Genomic DNA, 25715 nt, shown 5'->3' with positions numbered 1-25715 from the left:
ACAACTAATACAGGAGGCTGTTATACCAGCTTGACAAGACCTGAGAATTCTGGCAAAAAAGGGCAATTTCTGGTGAGTGTTAACCCTTCTGACCATTTGCATTAGCAGGTAATGCAAGATCAGACAATGCTGCAATCCTGCTTCCCAAAGAGACTGAATTAAATAGGGTCAACTGTCTCTGGTCATTTCTCATTTCTTTTTCCAGCCATATGCGGGACAAAAGTGCTTCCACTTTCACTTTTTTGTCATCTCTCACATGGTCGCTGTTTCTTCCTTAGGCTTATCCAGAGCTTTTCCCAAGCATACCTTTATTTTTTCATGACTTTTTTTTTTTTTTTTTTTGCAGTCTTTGTCATCCTTGTACAAGCAAACAAACTGCCATAACACAACACCTACCAGGAACTACTAATCTTGCAATACTTTTTCATGCAAAGCTTAAAAGTGTTGGCTCTTATCACTTCAGAAACCAAGCAGGTATTTCTCATAAAGCTTCCCAGATACATATCATCAACGGATTTCATTGAAGTTCTTTCTTTCTGTGTCAATGCTATGAAAGAAAATGTTGAATGAGATTGGGATCAAGACTCATATTTAGGTCCTCCACAAGTAATCTTCCTTCACCTTGGTATTTTCCTTTGCAGTTGTATCAGTTTTAAAAATAGATTGAGTTTCATTTTCCTTACACAAGCAGATTAATAGCAATACAGTTTATGAATTAAATTGACTTTGGAATGTAATTATAATAGCTGGGAAATAATTTAATGATTGCAGAGAAGGATGAAAACTCATGTTGTCCAACATTATATGGAAAAGGAATGACACAGAGGATGGCAGATTACTAAAGGGAAATTTAGGAGAAAGATTTGATGAAAACTCAGACTTTGTGAAGCGAATTGGAATAAAATTAAGAGCAGAAAAAATTGTTAGCAGAAAAGAGGAAACAACCTCCATGAGAGGTTTCATGCATTACTGGAGACAAATGGAAAAAGAAGAGTGTTTCCAGAAAATGAGGAGACTGTACTTGCTGCTCCTCTTTGAGTATGATAACTATCTCCTGGCAGGTTTTTCATAGTTCTACTCAGAAAATGTTCAAACACATTACCTTCAGTCTCTAGGCAGTCTGGACATGCATTTATTAACTTGTTTTCTTACGATTCTTACTTCACAGTTTCAACATTCTATTTTTCCCACAAAGAAAAATAAAATTGAGAAAAAAAAGCCACTTAGCATCTGAATTCCTGTGAATGAAGTTTTTTGTCCCCTTCAGGTACCTCAAATCTCTTCAACCATTCTTCAAAAGATGTCAAAGTAGACTGTACTAAATATTCCAAGAAATTGCAATTATAAACACAATCATTTGTACATTAGTGGTAAAATGCAAGGAAGAGCAGCATATCTAACATACACACACATGTAGATAAGTGTCTACTTTTGAGATGATAACTGAAAAAATGATTTGAACTGCCAAAACATTATCTCAAAATCAAAATAATATTTTCATCCCAACAGTACTTCCTCAAGAAAGCAGGCAGTTTATTTATTTATTTATTTTGATTTGTTTTGTTTACAACACTTTTTTTCTCTCTTTTGAAAAACAAAAACGTTGTAAATCTTTTTGAACTAAATGATTTACTGGATAAACCCAGACCTCAAATCACAAATTTTTATGTTTTTCACTGTTAAAGTAATTACACTGAAAGTATAAAAGTCTAGATGAGTCTAAATCTTTAAAGAAAGGTGGCACGTTTTCCCTCCTGTAAAAGAATTATATATTTTATCTTTCCCTTAGGTTTAAGGGAAGGTTTAAACTGCAGAAAACATTCACCTAGAAAATCATTTTCAGAGTAATATCAAAGTGAAGTACTAATTAGGAACAGCTTTTGAAGTTTGATCTGGATTTCTTAACTGTAGTTAATTTCCTGTCTTGAAAAACCATTTGTGGGTATGTTTCTCTATTTTATCTTCCATCATCGCTAAAATATTTTGTAAATAGGAGAAATTGACTGACATCTCATGTCAGGCTGTCCCATCTGCATCCCTGGAAAACATGGTCTTCCAAAAAGTGAGTTAGAAAACCATGCTCACAAAGTAATTCTCAATTCAGTAACTACAGAAAAAATGAACGCAATGAGGCTTAATATCATAAATCATAGAACCATAGAATGGTTTGGATTGGAAGAGACCTTTAAGATCCCATAATTCCAACCCTCCTGAATCATAGAATCATAGAATCACAAGGTTGGACCTGCAAGATCATCTAGTCCAACTGTCCTCCCATTACTGTTGCTACCACAAGCCTCTAACCATATCTCATAGATAGATCCTCATCCAGATGCCTCTTGAACACTGCCAGGGACAGTGACCACCACCTCCCTGGGCAGGCCATTCCAGCACCGGACTACTCTGAAAGAAAAAGTTTTTCCTTATGTCTAATCTAAACCTCCTCTGGTACAACTTGTGGCCATCTCCTCGGGTCCTGTTTGTTGCCTGGGAGAAGAGGCCAAACCGCTCCTCATCACAACCTCCCATCAGGAAGTTGTAGTGTGCAATAAAGTCTCTGAGCCTTCTCTTCTCCAGACTAAACAATCCCAGCTCCCTCAGCCGTTCCTCATAAGACTTGTGCTCCAGACCTCTCACCATTTTCGTTGCCCTTTTCTGGACACGTTCCAGGGCCTCAACGTCTTTCTTGTAGTGAGGGGCCCAAAACTGAACACAATATTCAAGGGGCGGCCTCACCAGTGCTGAGTAGAGGGGGATGATCACCTCCCTGCTCCTGCTGGCCACACTATTTCTAATGCAGGCCAGGATGGCACTGGCTCTCTTGGCCACCTGGGCACACTGTTGGCTCATGTTCAGCTGAGCATCAACCAACACCCCCAGGGTCCCTTTCCTCCTCACAGTCATCCAGCCACTCATCCCCAAGTCTATAACACTGCATGGGATTATTGTGGCCCAAGTGCAGGACCCGGCACTTAGCCTTGTTGAACCTCATCCCATTCACCTCAGTCCAGCAATCCAGCTTATCTAGATCTCTCTGAAGGGCCTCGCTATCCTCAGGCAGATCAACTCTACCTCCCAGTTTTGTGTCATCTGCAAACTTACTGAGGGTGCACTCAATCCCCTCATCTAGGTCATCAATAAATATATTAAACAAGATGGGCCCCAGTACCAATCCCTGGGGGACACCACTTGTAACGGGTTGCCATCTGAACTTAAATCCATTAACCACTACCCGTTGGGCACGGCCCTCTAAACAGTTCCTTAGCCAAAGAAGAGTATACCTGTCTAGGTCACAGGCAGCCAGTTTCCCCAGAAGAATATAAGAAACCATATCAAAGGCTTTGCTGAAGTCTAGGTAGACTATGTCAACAGCCCCGCTATAGGCAGGGACTCTTCCCACTAGACCAGGCTGCTCACAGCTCCATCCAGTCTGGCTTTGAATGCCTCCAGGGAGGGGGCATCCACAACCTCACTGGAACTCCAGTGTCTCATCACCCTCACAATAAATAATTTCTTCCTGATATCTAGTCTAAATTAATTCTCTTCCAGTTTAAAGCCATTTCCCCTCATCCTGTTGCTACACGCCTATATAAAAAGTCCCTCTCCAGCTTTCATGTGAGCCCCATTCGGGTACTGGAAGGCCACTATATGTTCACCACAGAGGCTACTCTTCTCCAGGCTGAAGAGCCCCAACTCTCTTAGCCTGTCCCTGTGGAGGACGTGCTCCAGTCCTGTGATCATGAAGATTCATGACCATCCTCTGAACCCACTCCAATAGCTCAATGTCCTTTTTGTGTTGGGTGCCCCAGAATCGGATGCAGTACTCCAGGTGGGGTTTCATAAGAGCTGAGTCGAAGGGCACAATCACCTCCCTCGACCTGCTGGTCACACTTCTCTTGATCCAAACCAGGATACCATTGGCCTTCTGGGCAGGAGGAGCACATTGCCGGCTCAGGTTGAGTCTTTAATCAACTGACACCTCCAAACTCTTCATCATAAATATTCAGTGTTTTCATTAATGGCGTGCATATCAGCAATAGGGAGCTTACTACATGTCATTGGTTTTCAGGCTGGTTCTGCCTGGTTCCATGACTAGGGGGGGAGAGAGATTTTGCAAATCTGCACCTCTGGAAAAGGGAAACATGGGACCCAAAAATAATTAAAAACAGAAGCAACTATCTGAAGAGAAACAAATTAATTTACTAAATACGGTATCAGAATGCAAGATAACATATTATAATACAATATAACTAGAATTGAAGCTAATAAATCAAATATAATGAGAGAGAGTGTTCAAAAGGTGGATAGGCCTCACCATAAAACTGAGGTGAGATGCGCAGTCTGGTTGAGCAGCAGGGAGGAGAGCCTGATGAAGAAGAGAGGTCAGATTACCTACCAAGGCCTTATATGTTCCTCCTGAGCAGAAATAATAAGAATATAGCGAACAGTCTTCTGGGGAATGTAGTTCTTCTTCTCTTCTGGAACAGATACACAGAACTGGAGCATTAACACTTTAACTTCCAGTGCACTACATGATGTTATGATGTGGAATACCAATAACCAAAAACCATAAAACCATGACACCATATTTGCTATGAGCAATCTGGTACCAAAGTACCAAAAAGTAACAAACTGAGAAAGAATAAGCATTCAAAATCATCTTGACAAGCTAGAGAAATCAGCTCCAAAAGTAAGATGCAAGCCAGTAAGGTGAAATGCCAGTTATAAAACTCACTGGGGAATTGTCAAGTACGCAAACACAGAGAGGAAAACCAAGTGACTATCTCATATCTCTGTACGTAAGACCCTAAAAATTATGGTGGTTCACAAGAGCATAAACCGGTGAAAGTTTTGTCATTGTGAAGAAGGTGAAGAATTATATTTGATTTACAAAGAGCAGTACCGTTTATTGACTCACAAGGGATCCCTTCTGCTCTGTAAGCATTGGAAATATCCCACAAGAGCTCCATGAGCATGGAGGAATTGCAGAGATTCCAGCTTTTCTCTGAGACTTCACCAAGAATGACAACATACCATAATGCCTTAGCAGATTTTTTTTACAATGTGTTATGAGGTGTTATTACTGAATTCTTGTCCCAAAGATCATGGGTTACTTTGAAATAGATTTTAGTTGGCATGGGCTAAGAAGGCCACTGGGCCCATTTCAGTGCATTGGGATGAATGAGTTTGTGGATAAAGTGGATGTCTCCACCACTCGCAGATAAATATGCATTGTAAAGAAGTTTCATTCTTCTTCTGTAGTTTCTGTAATACCACCTCTGTTCTCACAATTAATGTGTGCTCATTTTGGCATTATAGTAAGAGGATCTTTCCTAAAGACAATTGGAAAATGCTACACTCAGTTGGCAGATGTAATAATTCTGTCAGATTATTTGCCACCAGTATCCTGGGGTACATCAACTACTGAGTCCAGGTCTGGGAACCCAGCACAAGAAAGACATGGAACTATTGAAGTCCAGAGGAGGGCCAAGAAGACAATCAGAGGGCTACAGCACCTCTTCTATAAACAAAAGTTTTGGGGAAAGTGGTACTGTTCATCCTGGAGAAGGTTCTGGGGAGGCCTCACTGTGGCCTTCCAGTACTTAAAGGAGAGACTGACTTTTTACATAGGTAGGTAGTGACTGAACAAGGGGGAATGTCTTTAAACTAAAAGAGGGGAGATTTAGATCAGACACTAGGAGGAAATTTTTTACTCCAAGAGTGGTGAGGCACTGGCACAGCTCCTTGAGAGTCATGGTGCCCCATCCCCAGAGGCATCCAAGATCAGACTGGATGGGGCCCTGGGCGGGCAGCCTGATCTAGTGCGTGGCAACCTGCCCACAGCAGGAGGTTGGAAATGGGTGGAGTTTGAGTTCCCTCCCAGCCCAAGACATTCTAAGATTTCTGTTTTTCACTGGAAAAACACTACAGCTTCTTGCACAAATTCTTCAAAAAGGGGCATTTCACTAACACAGTCTCACACAGTTGTGGAGACTGACATGTTGTAAATGGTTTCTGATGGAGAGAGGGTGTTCTAGTGTATACAGACTGGCTTAGCTGATGGGAAACTGGCTCTATATCATGGCTACTCTAACTAGATGTCATGTTCAGTCCAAGGTACGTCCACCATCATGATGTTTTCTACAGAATTCCTGCCTTGATTCATGGCTCAAAGAAAAGATAAAGTAATACGTATTCTAACAGAATTACTACATCTGCTGAGTGTAATATTTGCTGTTTTTTAAATAACATTTTACTATTAGAAAGCAACAGTTTCTTGAGAGCAGAACTTTGCAGGATGTTCAACTCTATTCACCTTCATTTTCTGCTGCAGGCAAAACTAAACCCCGCTCTTCTATTTCAGGTTAAGTCATGGAAAATTTTCACCTTAAAATTGCAACTATATACAAGTTTTTGTTGAAAGCATTGTCAGATCAGCACTGGAAGATTTTAAATCAGGCAATACCTCTGAATGAGTGTATGAATAGGCCTTTTGTGGTCCTGTCATTTCTCAGGCACAAAGTCTATGTAGAAAGCAAAATATTTTGGCCATTCAAGTTTTCACTGTGTGATTTATAACATTTCCCAGAGACCTCTGTGAATTTAAAATGCTATGACCATGCTTTTCAGAAAGGAATACTTAATTTTAATATTCCCAAATCCTCATTTAGGTTTTTAAATGAGTCCCTGATTCTGCAGATACTGACATGGGTGCTTTTTAGTTAAGTATAGGATTGAATTTTGGCAGGATCAGGGCCTAAATAAACTGGAATTTTAAAAATATGAAGTGGTTTCCAGGGTTCATTGCAAGCCATAGAACACAGAAGTGGAACTATTTTGCACAGTCCTGGTGATTTCAATGGAATTATTCAAGTGTAAAACTCTTGTTTCTTAGACAGAAGAATAATAATTAATAAAAATTGATTTGAGCTTTTAAAATTGCAAAGCAGAAACTTGATGTACATGCTTAGTTCTCCACACTTGTTGTTCAACCACTGAAAGTAAACAAACACTGCTAACTTCTTAAATCTAAATGAATTCATCAACACCATTCAGGAAGAGGTTATGCTTACAGCATTTTGCTAAGTGGTGCCTTTCTCATAGATTGTCTAAGCAAATAAAACCAAAACCAACGCCTTTTTAGAAAGCATTTTATTGTTTCAGAAAAATAATTAGGAAAAAATAATGAAATATGAAAACTTCAGTTTTAAAGGCTACCAGTTTCTACAGAAGCTTAAAAAAGATTCAGTCTTAAACTTTATTCCCGAATGCTAGAATGTACTTTGTAATGTATGATACTACAAAGAATCTTCAAATAAAAATAAAAATGTAGCTTCTTTGGATACTTCATTTTTTGAAAGATATATATCTCACTTAAAGTCAAGGATGAATTAGCTAGACCATGTCTAAGGTGAGCTCCCCAGGAAAGGGGTAGTATATAAGGTAAGTACAGTGATGTCCTTAAGTCTTCCTTTTGTCTGAATGATTCTCGGGGAACATCTGAAAAACAGTTGATCCTGGATACAGTCAGCAGTCAAAGACTGTTATGATGCAAAAATGTTGTGAGCGTGCTCTCTTTCCCCACATAAAGATGATAAAAGATCTGCTTAGAGGCTGAACTGATTTCAAGGCTGGCACAAACAAAGCCTTAGGAAACCAAGGGATCTGCAGCCGTGTAGTGAAGGATGGGGATAAGGGCAGTGCAAGAGGATTAGAGCAATATGTCATCACATACCGTAAAGATTTCAGCTGAGTGTATAACAAAGCTTTTTAGTTTTATAGCTCAACATGGTGTGGAGCACCAGTCTCTCAGTTTCTCAGCCAACACATAGCTAGATGTCATCAAAGAGATCCTCTGGCTCACAAGTGTTTTCCAGTGTTTCAAGAGACATCACATCCGGGGAGTGCTTGCCTGCTGTCTTCTGTGAGGAGAGATCAAGTCTGGAAACATAAAGCAAAGAAACAGATCTGAAATAAATACAGATACAGATATAAACAAATCCAATGTATGCACTGTCAAGGTGCACATTTAACAGTGTGTTTTGAGATTTTTGTTAGTGTTACGTGTAAGAGACCTAAATATGTGCTGAAATGACAATGGCAAAACAAACAGATGAAATTCAGTTTATAAATATCAAGCCTTTAGTTATTTTCTTACAACTTTCAAGACCCTGAGAATGATCATTTCACCCACCAGATCAACACAGCGAGCTAGGGAGAACAGAACAAATGCAGAAAAAATCTTGAGGACCTGTTCTGCTGTCTCTATACAAGATGTTGCTCAGCTAACTGCTTTTTATTTTTTACTCTGGTACTAAGCATGTGTCTGCTGTCCATCAGTTTGGCACAGAGGCATTAAGAAGATTCATACTGAGATGTCTCAAAGCTCTATTGAGGGTGCAAGCCTGACACCAAACTGCAGAGCAGAAGAAAACAAAGGTAAGTGAGAAACCACACTGACAAATACAGAAGATTACATTTGTGACAGCTTCCAATCCCTACAAGAATTAGTATGTGTAAACTGGATCCACAAAAAATCTCTGAATCCTGCACAGACAAACTTGTTTCGTAGCTTTAGGAAGAGCATTACTAATTACTGGATTTCTCACTGATGTGATCTTCCAGGGTGGTATCACTAGCAGCTTTGAAAATGGGAGCTAATCTCTTAAACTTTTTCACAGTAGACTGTAGGGAATTGGTATAGGAAGCAGGGAGCAGACTTGATGTGCTTGCACTTTAAGGTTTTATGCTGGTTGGAAATTCATGAGGATTGGTGGCTTTGTGCCCAGGTATATTCCACTAGTGTAATTTTGACAGAAGTTAAAAAATCTTATATTACCAAGGCTAACACATGATCCACCAGGATGGGAAGAACTAGACATGGTGGAAAGTGTTACACTGAAATGCTGCCATATGAGGGCTTAGTGTAATGAGGCATTCAAAAGCTATCTTAATTTCTAGACTAATTAAAACCTTGAACTACTCCACAGCTGCCAATATAGTTAAGTAAAATCAGGACTTTTGATTGCTGTTGTGTAATCTGGCTTTATAGAGATTCAGAACCAAGTTTTCCCAAATTCCCATTCTTACAGGAAAGCTCCAAGGAACAGAAAATTTAAAAAAAAACTGCAGTCTTCCAAATGTATTAATTTTCCCAAGACCTCAGCCACTACCTGATTCATAGCTTCTTACCTTTCAAGTTTATCAATTCATTGGAAGTTCATAGCTCTCACTACAGTGTTTCCTACTCTGGACTTGGAGAATTATTTCCTCTTGGAGGTGAACCCTTTGTAGTCCTTGGGAATCAGTAAAAACTCATTAAATGCTGAGTCTGGGATGCCTTCCCTTCCTACAAACTTTCCAGTTCTTAGAAGAGTTTCCTCACCACTGTATCTGTCATTCTAATTCTGCAAACTGTTGTAAGTTCAACATACCATTTTTTTTTCAGGTTCTGATCATTACTTTCTCTAGAAATCTAACTCGGTTCTTCCATGAACTCTTCAAAACTCTCTTGTTCACATCTGAATATATAGTTTAAAAGCATGCAGTGGCACCTGGAGAAAGAGGGCGTGACATCAAAAGTCACTTGTACTAAATACAAGCAAATCCTGCCAGATTCAGACAATTTAGCCACCAACCTCTGGTCAGCAGGATCAGATCATTCTGTATTGTTCTCATTGCCAGTGAGCAACTCATTTGTATCCTATTTTTTTTAAGTATAGTTAGTATAAGTCAACATGATGCGATGTTTGATTTAGCCAATGAAAAGGTGCATTTCTTTTACCTTTCTGGGTTGGTTTAAAGTGATACATCTTCAGTGAGAACAAAGGCGAACCACATAGAGTGTAGCAGCACTCCCATCAATTAATTCAGAGTGCTCTCACCAGCAAACAAATTAGGCCACGAAAGATCTCTATACCATCACAAATTTCAGATACTGGAGGTCATATTTAGAGTAGCGTAGGAATTTTTCACTGTCCATATGCCACATGGGCATTATGTTAAGAGTTCTGAAACCCCAGATTTGTTAACTTTCAGGTACCTGAATTTTCTAATTGTAAAAAGTAAGCTTGACAGTGCATAAGAACGGCAATGCCAGTAACAATTCCATCATCATTGGGGAAATGAACTGTTTTCAACACTAGACTTGAAAGCCCATCTATAAGCCAAGTCACTAGTGGGTTTTAACACTGCACAGCTAGAACTATTAAACTTCTGTGTTCTTGTAACAACATGGTCCTCATTTGATCTCCAGAAGCTGTAATACCATGCTTATGAATAAACCCAACTGCACTTGCAAAGTGGAAGCATTAGACTCCTTGTATGAAGTTCATAAGCTACTTAATTTTGGCTTTAAGACTGGATGATTCATATTTGCATGGCAATTATTCACAACATGCCAACAGCTTGCTTTGTGCTGTGAAATTATTTTCAGTCATCCTCGGTTCTCACTGGAGCTTTATTACCATACCCTGATGCATAACATAGTTAATTTCTTTAAATTGCAGTGAGTTGTATAGCCCTGTCTTGCCAAAAAGCCTGTAAGTAAGGCATTCTTCTTGAAAGTTTATTCTTCTGTTGGATCACTTTTTGAAGTCTTGCCTTCTGGTAAACTTAAACTCCATTAACACATCTGGAGAACTGCTGACTCTAAGAGATCATTTCATATTTCCTGACATTTAGTTCAAGCCCTTCATAAACTGAGACAGTAGACCAGATCCACAGCTGGTGTGAATCACTGTAGCACTAATAATGTCAGTGGAGCTCTGCTGACTTACACCAGCTGAGATTCTGGCCCAAGATTTGGAAGAAAGTGGTTACATTACTTGATATTTCTTTCCACAGCTGAGTAAGAGCCATAAGAAACAGAAGACATGCAACACAGCACTTAACTAAGCAGTACAGTAACAGCATGATGGTTTTGCAAAGCTTGGGAGAAAAAGCAGCACCTTCTTTTGCAGTTGGACAGATGGACCAATCCTATTTGTTTCACATGATAAATTGTTCCTGAATTCACAAAGACCCCAGAAAAAATCAGTCCTGCTGCAATACACAGCCAGTTCCACTTGGTAATGTTTTTGCAGGAGTTTGAAGGAGAAAATAATCTCTAATGTGACTGCTACAAAGGACACTGTTAAAATGAACTTCCTAGTAGTAAAAGGATCAAACAACTTGTAGCTGCTCTGAAGCAAAACCAGGTCAGAGGCTGCAACTCTGCAAAATTGCTCATCTTGAGGTATTCTTGCCGGAAGGATGAAAGGCACAGAGATATGTTTGCCAGTGTGCATACCTTGCTTGCCCTCAGTGCTGCACATTGTGGTTATGCTTCTACTAAAGATTTTGTTCTCATGCAACACTCATGGGACTGGAAAAGAACAGCACTTTGGTAAATTAACATAGCTACTACGAAAGCTTCCTAAAAAAAATTAAGCAAACTAAGAGCCATTCTTGTATCCTTAACCCACAACATTATCTTCCCCATATGTCTTGATAATTCAAAGAACAACTTCCAATCAAAAGCTGAGATTTTACTAAAATGAGATTTCAGCTCTCCCAGCTGTGCAGTTTTTTGTTGTTGTTTTAAGGAAAAGGCTGAAAGACTTGGTGTGTGTATGCCTCTTCTTTGTTAGGTTTAATGGTTCGTTCCTGTCATTAATGTGAAAAAACACAAAGACTTCATGAGTAGATATTAACATGGGATATAATCTGATGTATACTTTCTTCAGTATCATAAAAAATAGATGGCAGCAGAAGCACATAAAGAGAAAATTGGTAGTCATTATAGCATAAACTGTGAAACAAAGGTGATGCACATTAAATGCTAGTGAGCAGCTGCACTGACTGAGAGGACAAAAGCTGAGAACAACATTCTTGCTCTGCAGATGATCCGCCTAGCCCACTCTGAGAAAAGATTTTTTGATTTATCAGCAGTCTGCTGTCTGGGTGAAGACAACTCCGTCTTCACAGAAAGTCTACAGAAGAAAGGTACTCATCAGCAGTCATTCATAAAGAAGGATTATAAAAGGAGCTTTATGTATAGACCTGGGTGAAACCTCAAAGACCTTGTGGCTATATGTAAAACCTTGGTCTTAAAAAATTTTTTTCCCAGGGGGTCATCACATGGGCTGCCTACAGCTATTGGCAGAAAAGAGGAAAATTGAGACATGAAAAGTAAAAGAAATGGTGTGGAGGTAGAGAAAACGCTTCTTATATTTATAGATGCATCAAGAAAACTATGTGCAAACATATATTTTTAGAGACGAATTTGAAAATATACTTTTTTCTGCTACTTTCAATCATCTGAAGAGACCAGGGGCCTCAGGCATCATCACAGCCCCAATTGGAAGCTGGCCCCAAAACAAATTAACAGAGGACAGAGAAACATGCTCAACAAAGAATATAGATAGAAAAAAATAAAGATTTCTTAGTTAAGGAATATAATCTCCATTCCTCTTAGAGAACTTTCCATGTGTGGCATTTTCACACATTCAGCATATTAAACAAAATGTCTAGACACAGTTGAAGTCAGCAGACAAACAATAATAATAGTAAGATTGTTCAATTATACTGTAAATGAAGAATATTTCCAATGCAGCTACTAGGAATTTAACTTTCAGCCAGGGAATCAGTGTTCTTTAATAAGTTTCCTCTGGCTGCAAGCCAAGCTGCAGCTGCACCTGTGCTCATCATAACCATGTCGAGAGAGGTACGTCTGTAATTCTTGCAGAGCACAACGCTTAAAGCATAACATTTGAAAAAAGGACAACTGCTAAACCCTATATTAAGCTCTTGTGAGTGCCCTTTTTTGTTCTCTAGAACTACAAACTAGCAAAAAGAGGACAATTTTGTTTTAAGTTATGCAAGTTCTTTTCTTCAGGTGTCACTCTGCAATCTTTCAAAATGAGAAAAGCCAAATGAGAATCTCTAAACTGTGGTAGAAACAGACACATTTATTGAAGCAAGAACAAACTTGCAAACAAATCTGCTATGCTAAGAAAATAACCATCTCTCCCTTTTAGACATACTGATGACCAGCATGGATGAGTTCTCAAAATCATTTTCATTTTCTTCTCTATCATCTACTTAGTCCTGAAAAAAAATAAAATAATAATAATTCTAAAGATCCTAGAAAACCCCACATAATGTCTAAAATGGCTGTGCAGACAACATATCATGTAAATGAACAACTCTGACAGTACTATTTTAGGAACTTCCATTCAGTTTCAAATTTCTAATTAACTTCAGTTGGCATAGGTGCAGGCCCTTCTTTGAAAAGAACATTCGAGTTTAGGAAGATAAATATAGCCTTGGATCTTTTTGTCTAATCAAACACACTTGCAGATGCTTACTAACAAAGATCTACTTAAAAATGCAATAATAGATGTGACTTGAAAGGAAAAGCCTGAACTATATTTGTTTTAGACAAGTGGCATACATTTCTGTGGCTCATTTCCACTTAAACTCCCTCTTGCTTAAATAAACTAGACTGCATTCAGCTTGAGCAACACGCTAGCACCACAGCCTTCACTGGCAAAAAATACAAATCTCTTAATCATAACTACAAGCCCATGCAGTAAAGGAAAACTTGGTTTGTTTAGGAATTTTGTCAAGGCCTTCAATAAATCCGGTACTTTGCGATTTTTTCTGGCAAACGTGAGAAGCAATTTCTCATAGTCATTAAGCACTATTTATCACACATACATTTATATAACACCAGCAATGGCTAAACTGTGTCATCACCCTTTTCCAGACTGTCAAATCTCCGAGACTGCCTTCTCTCCTTGCTCTTATTCCCTAGGGTGATCATGAACAGTAACAAAAGGCCAAAGGCGGCAAATAAGAATCCCCAAATGAGCTTCTCACACAGAAATACACGTCCTTGTTCTCCTCCACCTGCTGTCCCAAGCCTGCCTCCATTTCTGGGACCCATCCTTCCAGTCAAAGCATGGGCTGGCTCTTTGCTCTGGTTGTAATAATACCATGCTGATGATTTCCACTGTCATGACAGCCTGCAAAACTGTGTTGAATCCAATCACAAAAATAAGGCATTTAACCAAAAGAAACTCAGAAACAATGAAACCTAAATGGCAGTTGAAACCTTTCATGTCCTCTCCGCTCCTTTCTAGTACTAGATTCTAAGTGGCTGTTTAAATCCCACTGACTTCATCTGTTTCTAAACACTTGCTTAAAGTTAAGCATGTCCTTAGAAACTCTCCCGAACCATGGTCTCAGCTTATAGTTCCCCAGGGCCTACTCGTTACACTGACCACCACATAAGGAAACTTAAGAATATAATAAACCAGTAAAATTAAATAAGGTCATTCTTACAGAGAAATGGGTTAGTCCAGCATTCATACAATGAAAAGTCTTCTCTTCAAGTCAGGCTTGATTAGTCTGATATCTTTACAAAATAACTAGGTACAGTTAAAAAAGATCCAGCTATCTGAAGGGTGTAAGAGAATACACAGATGTCATCTTAAAACTGTATTTTAAACACTCTCATGACTAAATTAAGTATCCTTTTTCTTCCCGCTGGACAATTTGTACATATATACTTGGGCACTGGCAGAAAAGTATTATTGCCTAGATTACGTATTATCTGCAGATCTGCACAGGAGGTTTTGAATCATTTATTTCAAGCAGTTTACTGTAGAAAACCAGTTTGAACTAGATACAACTTATGACAAAATTAGCTCCTGGAAAGACAGAGCTGCAGTGAGTTCTCATTAAATATATGAGCAATGAATTGAATGAACTAGGAGCAGGTTCCAATTTACGAGTTATAGCACAGCAGATGAAGTGTATCAGGCTTTCCCCCTCCGTCAAAGGTTTCTAGTAGGTCTCTATTGAACATAAAATTATTTTCATAATGAGAATTGTCTTTTCCTTTCTCAGAACTCCCACTCAATCTGTCCTGTGTTCCTTCTGCTCTCTATCAGCCACAGACTGGATTCATTCACAATTTTCTTAAAGAAGTTCAAACTTTCGACATTTAAGATAAAATCTTTGCCTATAGTGATGTCTTGTAAACTTTCCTGCTACACTGCACATCTATGAAAATGTCTATTTATTTGGCGGAGTAAAGAAACCACTTTCAAAATATATCATCTATTACTATAAAAAAGCAGGAATCATCTGCAGACCATGATGTGGTTGCTGTAAGACAGAGACAACAAACATGCACTCTGGTCTCTTCAAAGATTAATTTTTCTCCTTTAAAATCCCAAATGGTCTCCATCCGTTCTAGCTCTTGGGGTCTGCCTTGGCGGTGATATCTGCACTAAGTACTTTACCAGGAACACTTAACAATGGAGCAAACAGCCAAGCCATTACTTGATGGATAAATGCTGTGAAAGAGTCTAGACTATAAGATTTTAAAGAAGGATTGTACCACCTCCAAAAACAACAAAATCCCACCTAACCAAGAGGACTGGCCTGGCCCTGTGTGCTTCCTTCACAAAAATTGTTATGTTAACTGGATTTCTCTTTGTAACAAACCTCTTTACTTTTTTTTTCTTTTTCTTTTTCCTTTTCTTTTTCCTTTTCTTTTTCCTTTTCTTTTTCCTTTTCCTTTTCCTTTTCTTTTTCCTCTTCTTTTTCCTTTTCCTTTTCCTTTTCCTTTTCCTTTTTCTCTTTCTTTCTTTTTTTTTTTTTTTTTTTTTGTTTGTTTGTTTTTTGTAACTGCTCAAAGTCACAAAAACGTTTTTTAGCCCTAAAATTTCAAAGATTTCCCTTTCTGGCAGAACAATTTTCATGCATGTTGCAACTGAATTAAGGGACACTCTCATTTTACTCATGCATACTTGCGCATCCCTTATTGTTGTAGTGATAGAGCTGGAGACCTAATTGCTTCTAACTCTAAAGCACATCCTAATTGGCCATGACTGTGCTGGGCTTGCGAAGATCTGTCTACAGAAGTCAAATGGAGGGGATGCAAAATGGAGAACACTCAAGATATGCCTCTGCTTTAGCAGGCCACTTATCCCAGTCATGAGAAAAGAAATGAGACAACCAGTAGAAAATATGAATTAATGAATATGGCAGGCTGAAAGACAGTAGTCAGCCCTACATTTTGAATGGAATTTTTCAGTTACTACTTTTCCATGAATATAGGCCCAGTTTCAGAGAGCCCTTATTCCATCAGTCCAATTGCCAGATTTTTCTGCTCCAGCTCAAGGCTTTTAGAGATGCTCAGTCAACCCGGAATTAGGAGAGGGTCTCAGAAGGATTGTAGGTCACCTGAGACTATCAGCTTCTTCAGTACTACCAACCAAATACACAAATGCAACCCTGAGAGTATGCAATGCTAGTGTCAGACAGCCAAGCCCCCAGTGCTCAACACTGTGACTTGGGAGATCACCTTACATTTCATACTCCAAGCCTGCCCAGCACCTGCCTAACTTGGCACTCAGCTTGGACACCTGCAATTTCTATTTCACACACATCATAGCAAAAAACATTCTGCCATTTTGGTCACTGTGGCCTGAACTAGACTGAAATAAGTGCCTTCCTGGAATGAAGAAATAGGTCGTGTCAGCCAATATGAAACAGATAATGAAAAAGATAATTTGCCAGACTGCTTAGAAGATTGGAACAGCTGTCCTAGGTCAACCCAAATTAGACCAGAACCTCATCTCCAACAGTGGCCAAAAACAGACACTCTTTGAAGCATGCAAAGTGCTTTTTCAGTTGCCAACTGATTGTATCTCAGAGATTTCCTGAGTTATGGTGTGTTTCTATGTATTTGACAACATTCAGCATATGTCTCTGTCACAAACTGGCTCCAGAGCTCACATGCACCTCTGATAGTCCCAAAACCTTCAAGGATTTCTACATGTAATACACAGGAATGGAAAAAACATGGCAGAAAACACAGAATGAGATAAACAGAGGAATGAAATGTGACAAAATAGATCTGAAACTAATGTATTAGTCTTATTGTATTAGATTGATATTCTCCAAAAAGTTGTTTTAGGTCAGCATCCTAAATCAGATTTTAACTTATCTTGTGATACATTACTGTACACCTGAAATAGCTCCAGCAACATTTTCTTGTATTGGTCTGGTTCAAACCAGCATTCAGACAACTTTATAAGCTTTATGAGCTTTATAAAACTGCAGCCTGTAGAGAACACTGATAATTGTGCTGATACTGTGCTGCTGACAAATTGAGGTGGCTTGCCTTTTTGTCCTTAAAAGGACTTTTTATCTTACTAAGAAAAAAGGGAGCACTGTATGGGTGGGCAGCTGGGATTTTATTAGGAGAATGTGGATGCCAATCAGAGTAGATTAATCATGTTGTATGTGTGAAACAGATACTGCTTGTGTAAATAAGCCAGCGTGCTACACACATGAATCTCTGAAAATGCAATTCTAACTGTATCTTTAGTCATTGGTAATATACTTATTTGAAACCCATAGTATAATCCACACTACAGTATCAGGGAACAAGGAATGAGTAATGCCCATTTTTTAGGTACACTTTCTCACCTAACACCTCTTTCCTGAGAAAAAATCAGAATCTATAGTAGGTTTGTAGTCCAGCATCATATGGAAATCACTGTCCTCTGCTAATTAAGATTTTGACAGTTTTTACATTTGGAAACTTGTTTTTGCCCGAATTACATTGTCTTTACGAGAGAGAGAGAGAGAGAGTAAGGGGAAGAAAGAAGGAGTTCAGTGCATTAATTCCTCAGCCATTGCATAAATTCTTGTGATCAGAATGAACACTACAGATAATACAAATGGATGCAAACAATTTAGAGGACTATATGATTTAAAAAGCTGTGTTTTTTTTCTTTTTTCCTAATTATTTTTTTTTTAATAAATAAAAATGTCTGTTTGAAAAGCTTCCCAATAAATCTAGCATGCAGAAAGCATTTCCGGTATCATTAAAAAACAAAAGAGTTGTCCAGAACCCAGTCTGAAACTTAAATTTTCAGCTCAAGAATAGCTTAGCTCTTCTTTTAATAAAATCTGCTTCACTCAGAGCAGAGTTGGGCTAGCTAATTGGCATTTTTTTAAAGATATGCACATTGAATTACCAATGCTCTGCTGCTCTGAGGACACATCACAGGGGTGACAATTTCCTCTCTGTTGTTGCTCCAGCAGCAGTAGAAGGTGTGCTGCTGCTCCCTTTGTGACACTGCTGGCACAAAGCCTTCCTAATCATCAGCAATTCCTCACAAGAGTTTTATTATCAGCAATATGCAGCAGAGCAATTGACTGTATTGCATATACTCCTGCATGCTAACAATTATAGATCTGGTCATAAAAGATGTGGTCATGATATACTAACTAAAACCCACTGGAATCTATGTGAATTTCCCTATTGACTTTGTTTTTCTTTGGACATCTTCTTTGTACACGACAAACCCGTATGAGCCTCCCAAAACAGCATGGGCTGGTGGATTGTTTTTGTAATCTGTATCCACAATTTGCTTTTTTTATTTTTCACCGGTTACCTCTGGACTCATCAGTGAGGCAGCATTCCAAAGTATATAGCCTTCTTGTTTATCCTTCAAAACAAGTGACTCAAACCAGAAGGGAACCCCAAGCACAATCTGCTCACTGGTTATGTTTTGATGGTATTATTTATACATTAACATTTGTATGTAACTGCTCCTGCTATGTTCTTTCAGATGTTTCTCTGAATGTAAAGTATACAGGAGAATCAACAGAGGAATTAACAGATACTGAAAAATAGATTTTATTCACATTTTTAAATTGTGAGAACATATAAAAAGTAATGAAATTATAAAATATTTGACAATGATCCCTACAGAAGTCATGATGTAAAGTAGATAGTTAGTACAAAGCAAACTGGAAAGCTTATTTATTAGTGAGGTTGTTTAATCACCAACATGAACTTTAAAAATGATTTATCAACCAACTTTCTACCATCTGCTATATAAAGAGGAATCCATTCTATCTTTTCATATTCAGTATTGGTAAATGCAGCAAGCTATTCAGGCAATGGTAATAAAAGCTCATTCTAAACTTGGTGAGAACTGATGAAAGTGATTATGGTGAAAGCCTAGTACTGTCAAACTGTCAAGTTTTATAATTAATGTAACTCTTCAGAGTTTATGCCTTTCCTACTCATGAAGAAAAGGACTGCAAGCCAATTTCCATTGAGAATGCAATGAGGTCAAGGAAACATCATTTAGCTGTGGAATGCTGAAAGAGTATACAATGAACCAATAAAATTTTATCTCATTTCACAGAAATTTTTCAAGAAGGGAACCATCTTGCACTTCTGGATATTAGTAGTGAAAAAAATATGACTACAACCTTGAGGTCCTCGGCAGGGAGTGCTAGAAATTTCAGAGGTCTATGAAGAGCATTCATTTAAATTTTATCAATCATTTCTGTTTTCCTAGGCTGGAGAAATGTTCCTTTATGGAGGATATAATGTAAAAAAAAACAAAAAACAAAAAACAAAACAACAACAACAACAAAAAAACCCGACAAACAATGGGGAATCATTAGGTTTAGTCTGAATATTGCCCTTTCATCAGCAGATAATATTTTGACTAGCCTGCAGCACTATCACTGACGCTAATACTCTATACGCACACACTTACAAGTTGCACAAGCTTTCTGATTATGAAACACATCAAAGGAGATGCAGTCTACGTCCTATTCATACGAACAACTCAAGTATGATGCATGCAGTAACACTGACAGTACAACTCCTGATGTGTGCTTCATCTAAACCCCAGAAGAGTTAGCTCCACAGAGCCAAGAGGCCCTTCATGAACAGCAAAGAGCAACTGGTCTGTACATCAGCTTCGCCTTGGCTTACCAGCTAACGTTCCTTGTGATGGTGAAAAACAGCTAATGATGACTGGATGCACGAGGAGGCTGAGTATTACTTCATCTATTTGCTTCAAATATTCCATGAAATAACAGCAAACCTGATCTGCAGATTAAATTTTTGCTTAGCTTACAGTGAGTAGTCAGCAATCATAATGATCCATGAAGTTGGTGACATTGGAGGAAATATTCCACTGTTTTAATTCTGAGGGAATGAGATTTTCTTTTTTACAGTGGTGCCTGGCACATTAATCTTTATGAAAGATAGGACAGCGTGGGGCAACAAACAGGACCTAACCAATGTGAAAGGGGTTTGGTAGAGATACAAAACCTTGGCAGGCACAACTGTTTCACCCAGTTCCTACTTTGTGAGTATCAAGGTGCCACCTATGTCTTTTATGTTTTATCTGCTTTCCTCTGGCAAAGAGGAGGTGTGGCCAAACTATAGATAATGGTACATAAATTTTCTTCATATACCATTACCTATAGTTTGGCCATATACCATTATCTATAGTTTGGCCACACTTCCTGAAATCTTTATAGAACTAGTATTAATAATTAGTATTGGGTAGTGAAGGTTGCTACATTTTTTATCTTTAAAACTTTCCTATAACAACAAGATAACAATAATAACAATAGCAACAACAAAAAAAAAAAAAAAAGAAAGAAAAAGAAAAAAAAGAAAAGCAAATGTGTTAAGTTTACAGCCTAGGGGACTGTTTAGGGAATAAATTAAAACACGTATGTCCCTGGACATAAGGGGCAGAAAACAGTAAATATAAAGCCACTTTTGGGCACAATATCATTTGCTGCTCAAGGATGCTGAGCTACAGAAATGGATTCTGTTCCAGACTTAAAACACTTGTATTCTTTCCTGTACAAAAGCTTTACTAATACATTTAATTGATTCCTACTTCATAGCAGGAAGTGAACTAACAGACAGAACTTGGTAGACAAGAAACAAAGAATAAAATTCTTATTTGATTAATACAGTTGTTGCAAAAGCAAGGAAGAAAAAATATTCATGCTTCCAGATACAATTTGTTTTCTAAGATGTTATTTTGCTTGCTGCAGACATATTGGAATGGTTCCTAGTATTACCAAAATGAGCAGATTCAGAAGGCTTGGACTTGGATTGGAGGCTTATCAAAACTACCCGGACCTAAGGCCACTAGGCCCAGTAGAAAATAATGAAAAAATATGCATCTAGTGAGATTTCTGTATTACTGCTTTCAGAAATATGAGAGGGGGAAAAAAGCAACACCCTTGCTACAGACTGGGATGAAAAATGGAATAACATGAACACTCAGGACAATTCTTTTGAAGTTTGAATCAAATTTGGAGTGGGAGGAGAGAACAGAAAGTTTCTACTTTCATACAACGAGTCATTTATTTTCAGCATTTCTGTGTGTTTCTGAAGTGTCAATAATCACAGATTAGACAACAAAATTGTGATAAAACTAGCCATTCCTTAAAACCACTCACAGAATATACATAACTCGAAGGTGCTGTTTTAAAATTTTAATTGCTAGCTGAGAAGACAGAAACTCTAGTGAAAATGTCTCTGTTGAATAGTTCAGTTCAATGCAAGGAAAAGATCTAGAATTTAATCAATAAAGGGGAGAATGAAGTCAAACTATTTTACTTAAAGAAAAAACCCTAAGTGATTCAAATTCCCTCAGAGATACTGCCTTGCCTCACTGGAGCTGACTGACCTCCACAAAGTGTGAAACTGATGAGCCACTGTGCTGATAGAATATGTTAAAGAAAAAAAAAAAAAAAAGATTTTGTCCGGTATTCTCTCACTATGGGTATAGCCTTTAGGGCTCCCACTCTGTCCACCCCATGATCTGAAACCCTCCTTCAATCCTAATACGGATGAAGGGTGAAAATTGAAGTGTTACAAATCTAGGTGAGGGAAAGAAATGCATCTGTCTCCTGAGAATCACTTGAAGTAATGAGAGTTTGTACAAAAATCACATTGGTGCCTGAAGGTGGCTGCTAGAGAGAGGAGGACATCATTCTATGTAGTAAAAGCAAGTTGTTATTGGCACAACTTTAGAATAGCCACATTGCATACGTACATTTAAGCTTCAGTGCCTTATGCAGCTTGTCCCAAACAAGCACCCAAAACACCTATTTTCCCACCAGTCCTCTCCATGCATTTCATTTATTGCTTCCACCCTCATCTTCCAGCAGTCCAAATAGCAAAATCCAAGCACTGCCTCTGACGGCCTCTGGTGGGAACAGTAGCTGGCTGGCATAAACCCAGTGCAGGTCCGAATCAGAAGCTGGATTGAGGCCAGCTACAGAATAGGCAGCTTTTGGTAACAGGAATAGGTTTTAAAGGTTATGTATACCACATTTTAGCAGAACATCCAATGGATGTATTGCTACCCTGTCCAAATGTGAACTCCCTTAATAAAGAAGCAAGTTCCAGAATCACTAATTTGCTGAGGTAAAGCATTAATACTACTTCTTTGAGTTATGGGAAAGAGAATCTTAAAAAAAACAAAACAAAAACAACACCACCAAAAACACAAATCCCAAACCCAAACCAAACCAAACAACTAGACAAATGTACAAAAAAACCCATCCAACCTTGGGAATGAAAGCACCCGGCAACCCAACCTGAACATTTGTTGAGATTTTTACTGAAAAGAAAAACTGGGAAAAATCATACAAGACAAGTGTTGGTAAGACTGTTATTACAAACAAAAACAAAAACAAAAACAAAAACAAAAACAATCAAACAAATAAACAAAAACAAAAAACAACATAAGCAATGCATACTGAAGTAATGAATATCTTGCAAGGCCAAATTCCAACTTCATAATTCAAGAGAAAAATAAAACAACCTTAAACATGAGATTGGGAAAGACTCTTCCAACACATCTTGAAGCCAGTTTGGTAAGAAACTGCCCAGTTATCCATGCAGACTTTGGGCTCCAGCAGTCATCACATCCTGCAAAATTCCACCTCTTACAAAAACTCCAAGGAAAAAACCACAATTCAGACACATCCTGAACTTGACCCCTCTGTGACAGCTGTCCTTTGCGGCACAAGGGGAGTACCTCTAATTCTGAGCTACCTGAAACTGGAGGCTACTGAGTAAATTTCATAAGGAAATATTCTTGCTGATATTTCCTAGGAATAATCTATGTGTTTGAAGTCAGTCACATCTGTGTTCTCTGATTGTTTTTCAACTAAATCCAAAATACATATTAGATACAGAACCAAGGAAATTTTAAGGAAAGTTGGGAAACTAGGGCTTTGGGTTCATAATTATACTTGTCCACATACATCATTTTTCCTATTGGTGACACATGAAATGGCTAGCATACTTTACAGTCCTTCCTGAAATTTGTTGTGCAATGTTCCTGTCATAAGTGGTACTCTGTTCTTCTTCATAAAAGGACTGGTTTAGAGACTAAACCACATACATTGTCAAAAAAGTTGTCAGGCCTCTCCCAAATTTAAATACCTAATTTCTGAGAAGAGATATTAAAGCAGGCTTACAAAATAAAATGGTATGTTACACTGTTCAGCATAAATCTTACATCCAGTATTGATGAACATCATAACATACTCCACCTCATCTTGATCTGCAGGAAACAGACAAAAAACAACATCTCATTGGATTATTTTATCAATTCTATGCATTTTGCTTGATGCAGCACTGAAGTTGCTACCATTACCCAGCATCAGTCTGTCAACCTTGTATCATGCACAAGGTGAGGGTTACTCAGATGAGTAAGAATTTCATCCGGAAAAATGCAACAGCAATGAGCCATTTCCAGTAACATAGAATCATAGAATCACAGAATGGTTTGGGTTGGAAGAGACCTTTAAGATCATGTAACACCATTCCAACCCCCTGCTATAAACAGGGACACCTCCCACTAGACTAGGTTGCTCAAAGCCCCATCCAGCCTTGAATGCTTTCAGGCAGGGGCATCCACGGCACTGCTGGGCAATCTGTTCCAGTGTCTCACCACCCTCACAGTAAATAATTTCTTATCTAGCCCAAATCTACTTTCTTCCAGTTTAAAGCCATTTTCTGTCATCCTGTTGCATGTTTACAGGTGTTTACAAAAAGTGAAATGCAGATAATACTCTCCTTTGTATCTGAGCTTTTAAAAATGTTCTGCCCGTTATACAAAGCCATTACTGTTTCCCTTTAACATCACAGTACAATGGGAGCTGTCTAATGAGTGAAGGCAAGAAACTCATTGATTTTATAGGTTTGCTAGACAACAAATAGAAATGGTGAGTTAAATTTGTTTTTGAGTCATCTTGTCACAGAAGCAAACAGATGAGTCATTCTACTTGTTCCTGTGATGGGACAGTCTTTATTCTCAGACCTCAGCTTCTCTCAAACATGCTGAACGTGCACTTCAGTGTGGACAGAACAGAGTCTAGATGTAAACAGTAAACTGATAATTATTTCCAATTTATGAAATAGCCGTTTCCAAAACGAGCTTTTACTTTCAGCCAGTCATTTCAGTACATTAGTCACTTGAACTTCTGCACTAATGAGAGTTTACTAGGACAATGTAGTAGAAATTAAAAATCCAACATATTTTTCCCTATATATTCATATGTTAAAGTAGTATTTAAGAAATAGTAGTTGGGACAAATACTCCAGTCTGGACAAACATAGCTTTAAAGTAAATGAAAATCTCCAACAGGACTATAGTTATTTTAACAAAAAATATGTTGAAAATCTTTGCATATGTTCATTCTACCAATTCATTCCCACATAAATATTTTTAATCTCAAGTGGTTCATTTTTGAACAGAAAGAACTGTACTTTGGTTTCAATCAAGATGAACACTGACAACACATAGTGCACAGAAAATAATCCAAAATGAAAAAAAGAGATTTTGGAAAATGACATTCACTTGCTCAGCCAATGATGAGTTGTTCTGGGTTGGGGTTTACTAGATTTGATTTGAACCACAAACCATTCCTTAACTTACAGCTCTATGCAATAATACTTCAATGTGACTGTGGCAGATTTCCCATGCTAAAAATGTAATTATTTTCTTGGCCTAGTAAATAGTGGCTTGTTTTAATGATGACATTGTGAGAAATTCAGACTCTTAATTAAGTGTAGTGTAGTTGAAATGAAGACAGATCACCTTTTAAATTCATTTGGATTAGTTGGCATTAATTTTCCATAAAAATATCACGTTGGTTGCTTTTTCTATGACTTGATTTTTTAGAGATGGATTTCACAGACTAATTAGGATCTCTGATTCAGACAATACCATGGTTTTCCCTATATACATTTTCCATATGGCACTTGCAAGATTACAGACATCTCAGGCAGAAAGCTGTAGGAAATACCTTCAGAAACTCAAGTTCCGTCATAATAGGTTCAAGAACGAGGAGTTTTGCCTCCTTCCTATCTGTGCTCTCCAGACACAGCTGAAATTCATAGCCATCAGTCTGCATAAGCACTAATTTTTAGTACCTTGCATGAAACAATTGACCAAATTATTTTACAAGGATTCTGAGGAATGCACTAATTTCCTTCCCTATTTCTTCTGGTTTTGGTCAAATACCTCTATTTGTCGCTCTCTGCTTTGATACTGTGCTCTATGCTACAGTCAGTTACTGTTGATGTACGAACAGCTGAGCCAGGATTACAAACTCTGACTTTGGACTCTGCCAAGACTGTAAAAGCTCAGTACGAAGAAGCAGTTCAGTGATACGAAGTTCCTGTTGCCTAATCGGTCCTTTCACCCTTGCTATGAGGCAGACATGCTTTTGCTGTGGTTTTGCAAAAAACATGAATTATACAGCAGTACAATGAACTATTAATTACTGGCCCAATTTGCAATGCTGGGAATCAAATCCCAAAGAATTTAAATGATCAAAGAAGAACCGTA

The 25715-nt window shown here is 38.2% G+C and overlaps 1 protein-coding gene across 3 annotated transcripts in view; it reads right to left on the bottom strand.

The window, feature by feature from the left end:
- Positions 1 to 7137: 7137 nt before the first annotated feature.
- Positions 7138 to 25715, bottom strand: part of XRCC4 (X-ray repair cross complementing 4) — a 177656-nt gene continuing 159078 nt past the window's right edge. For all 3 annotated transcript variants that reach the window (XM_085214368.1, XM_085214366.1, XM_085214367.1), the window contains one exon: positions 7138 to 7941. In XM_085214368.1, coding sequence (XP_085070494.1) covers positions 7936 to 7941 — 6 coding nt within the window. In that variant the 3' untranslated portion in view covers positions 7138 to 7935. The remainder of the gene's footprint in view (positions 7942 to 25715) is intronic.

Source organism: Meleagris gallopavo, chromosome Z (assembly GCF_905368555.1).
Source record: "Meleagris gallopavo chromosome Z, MGAL_WU_HG_1.1, whole genome shotgun sequence".
Classification (NCBI taxonomy): Eukaryota; Metazoa; Chordata; class Aves; order Galliformes; family Phasianidae; genus Meleagris; species Meleagris gallopavo.
Note: the sequence above shows the minus strand (reverse complement) of the source record. Positions and strands in the feature narration are given on the sequence as shown.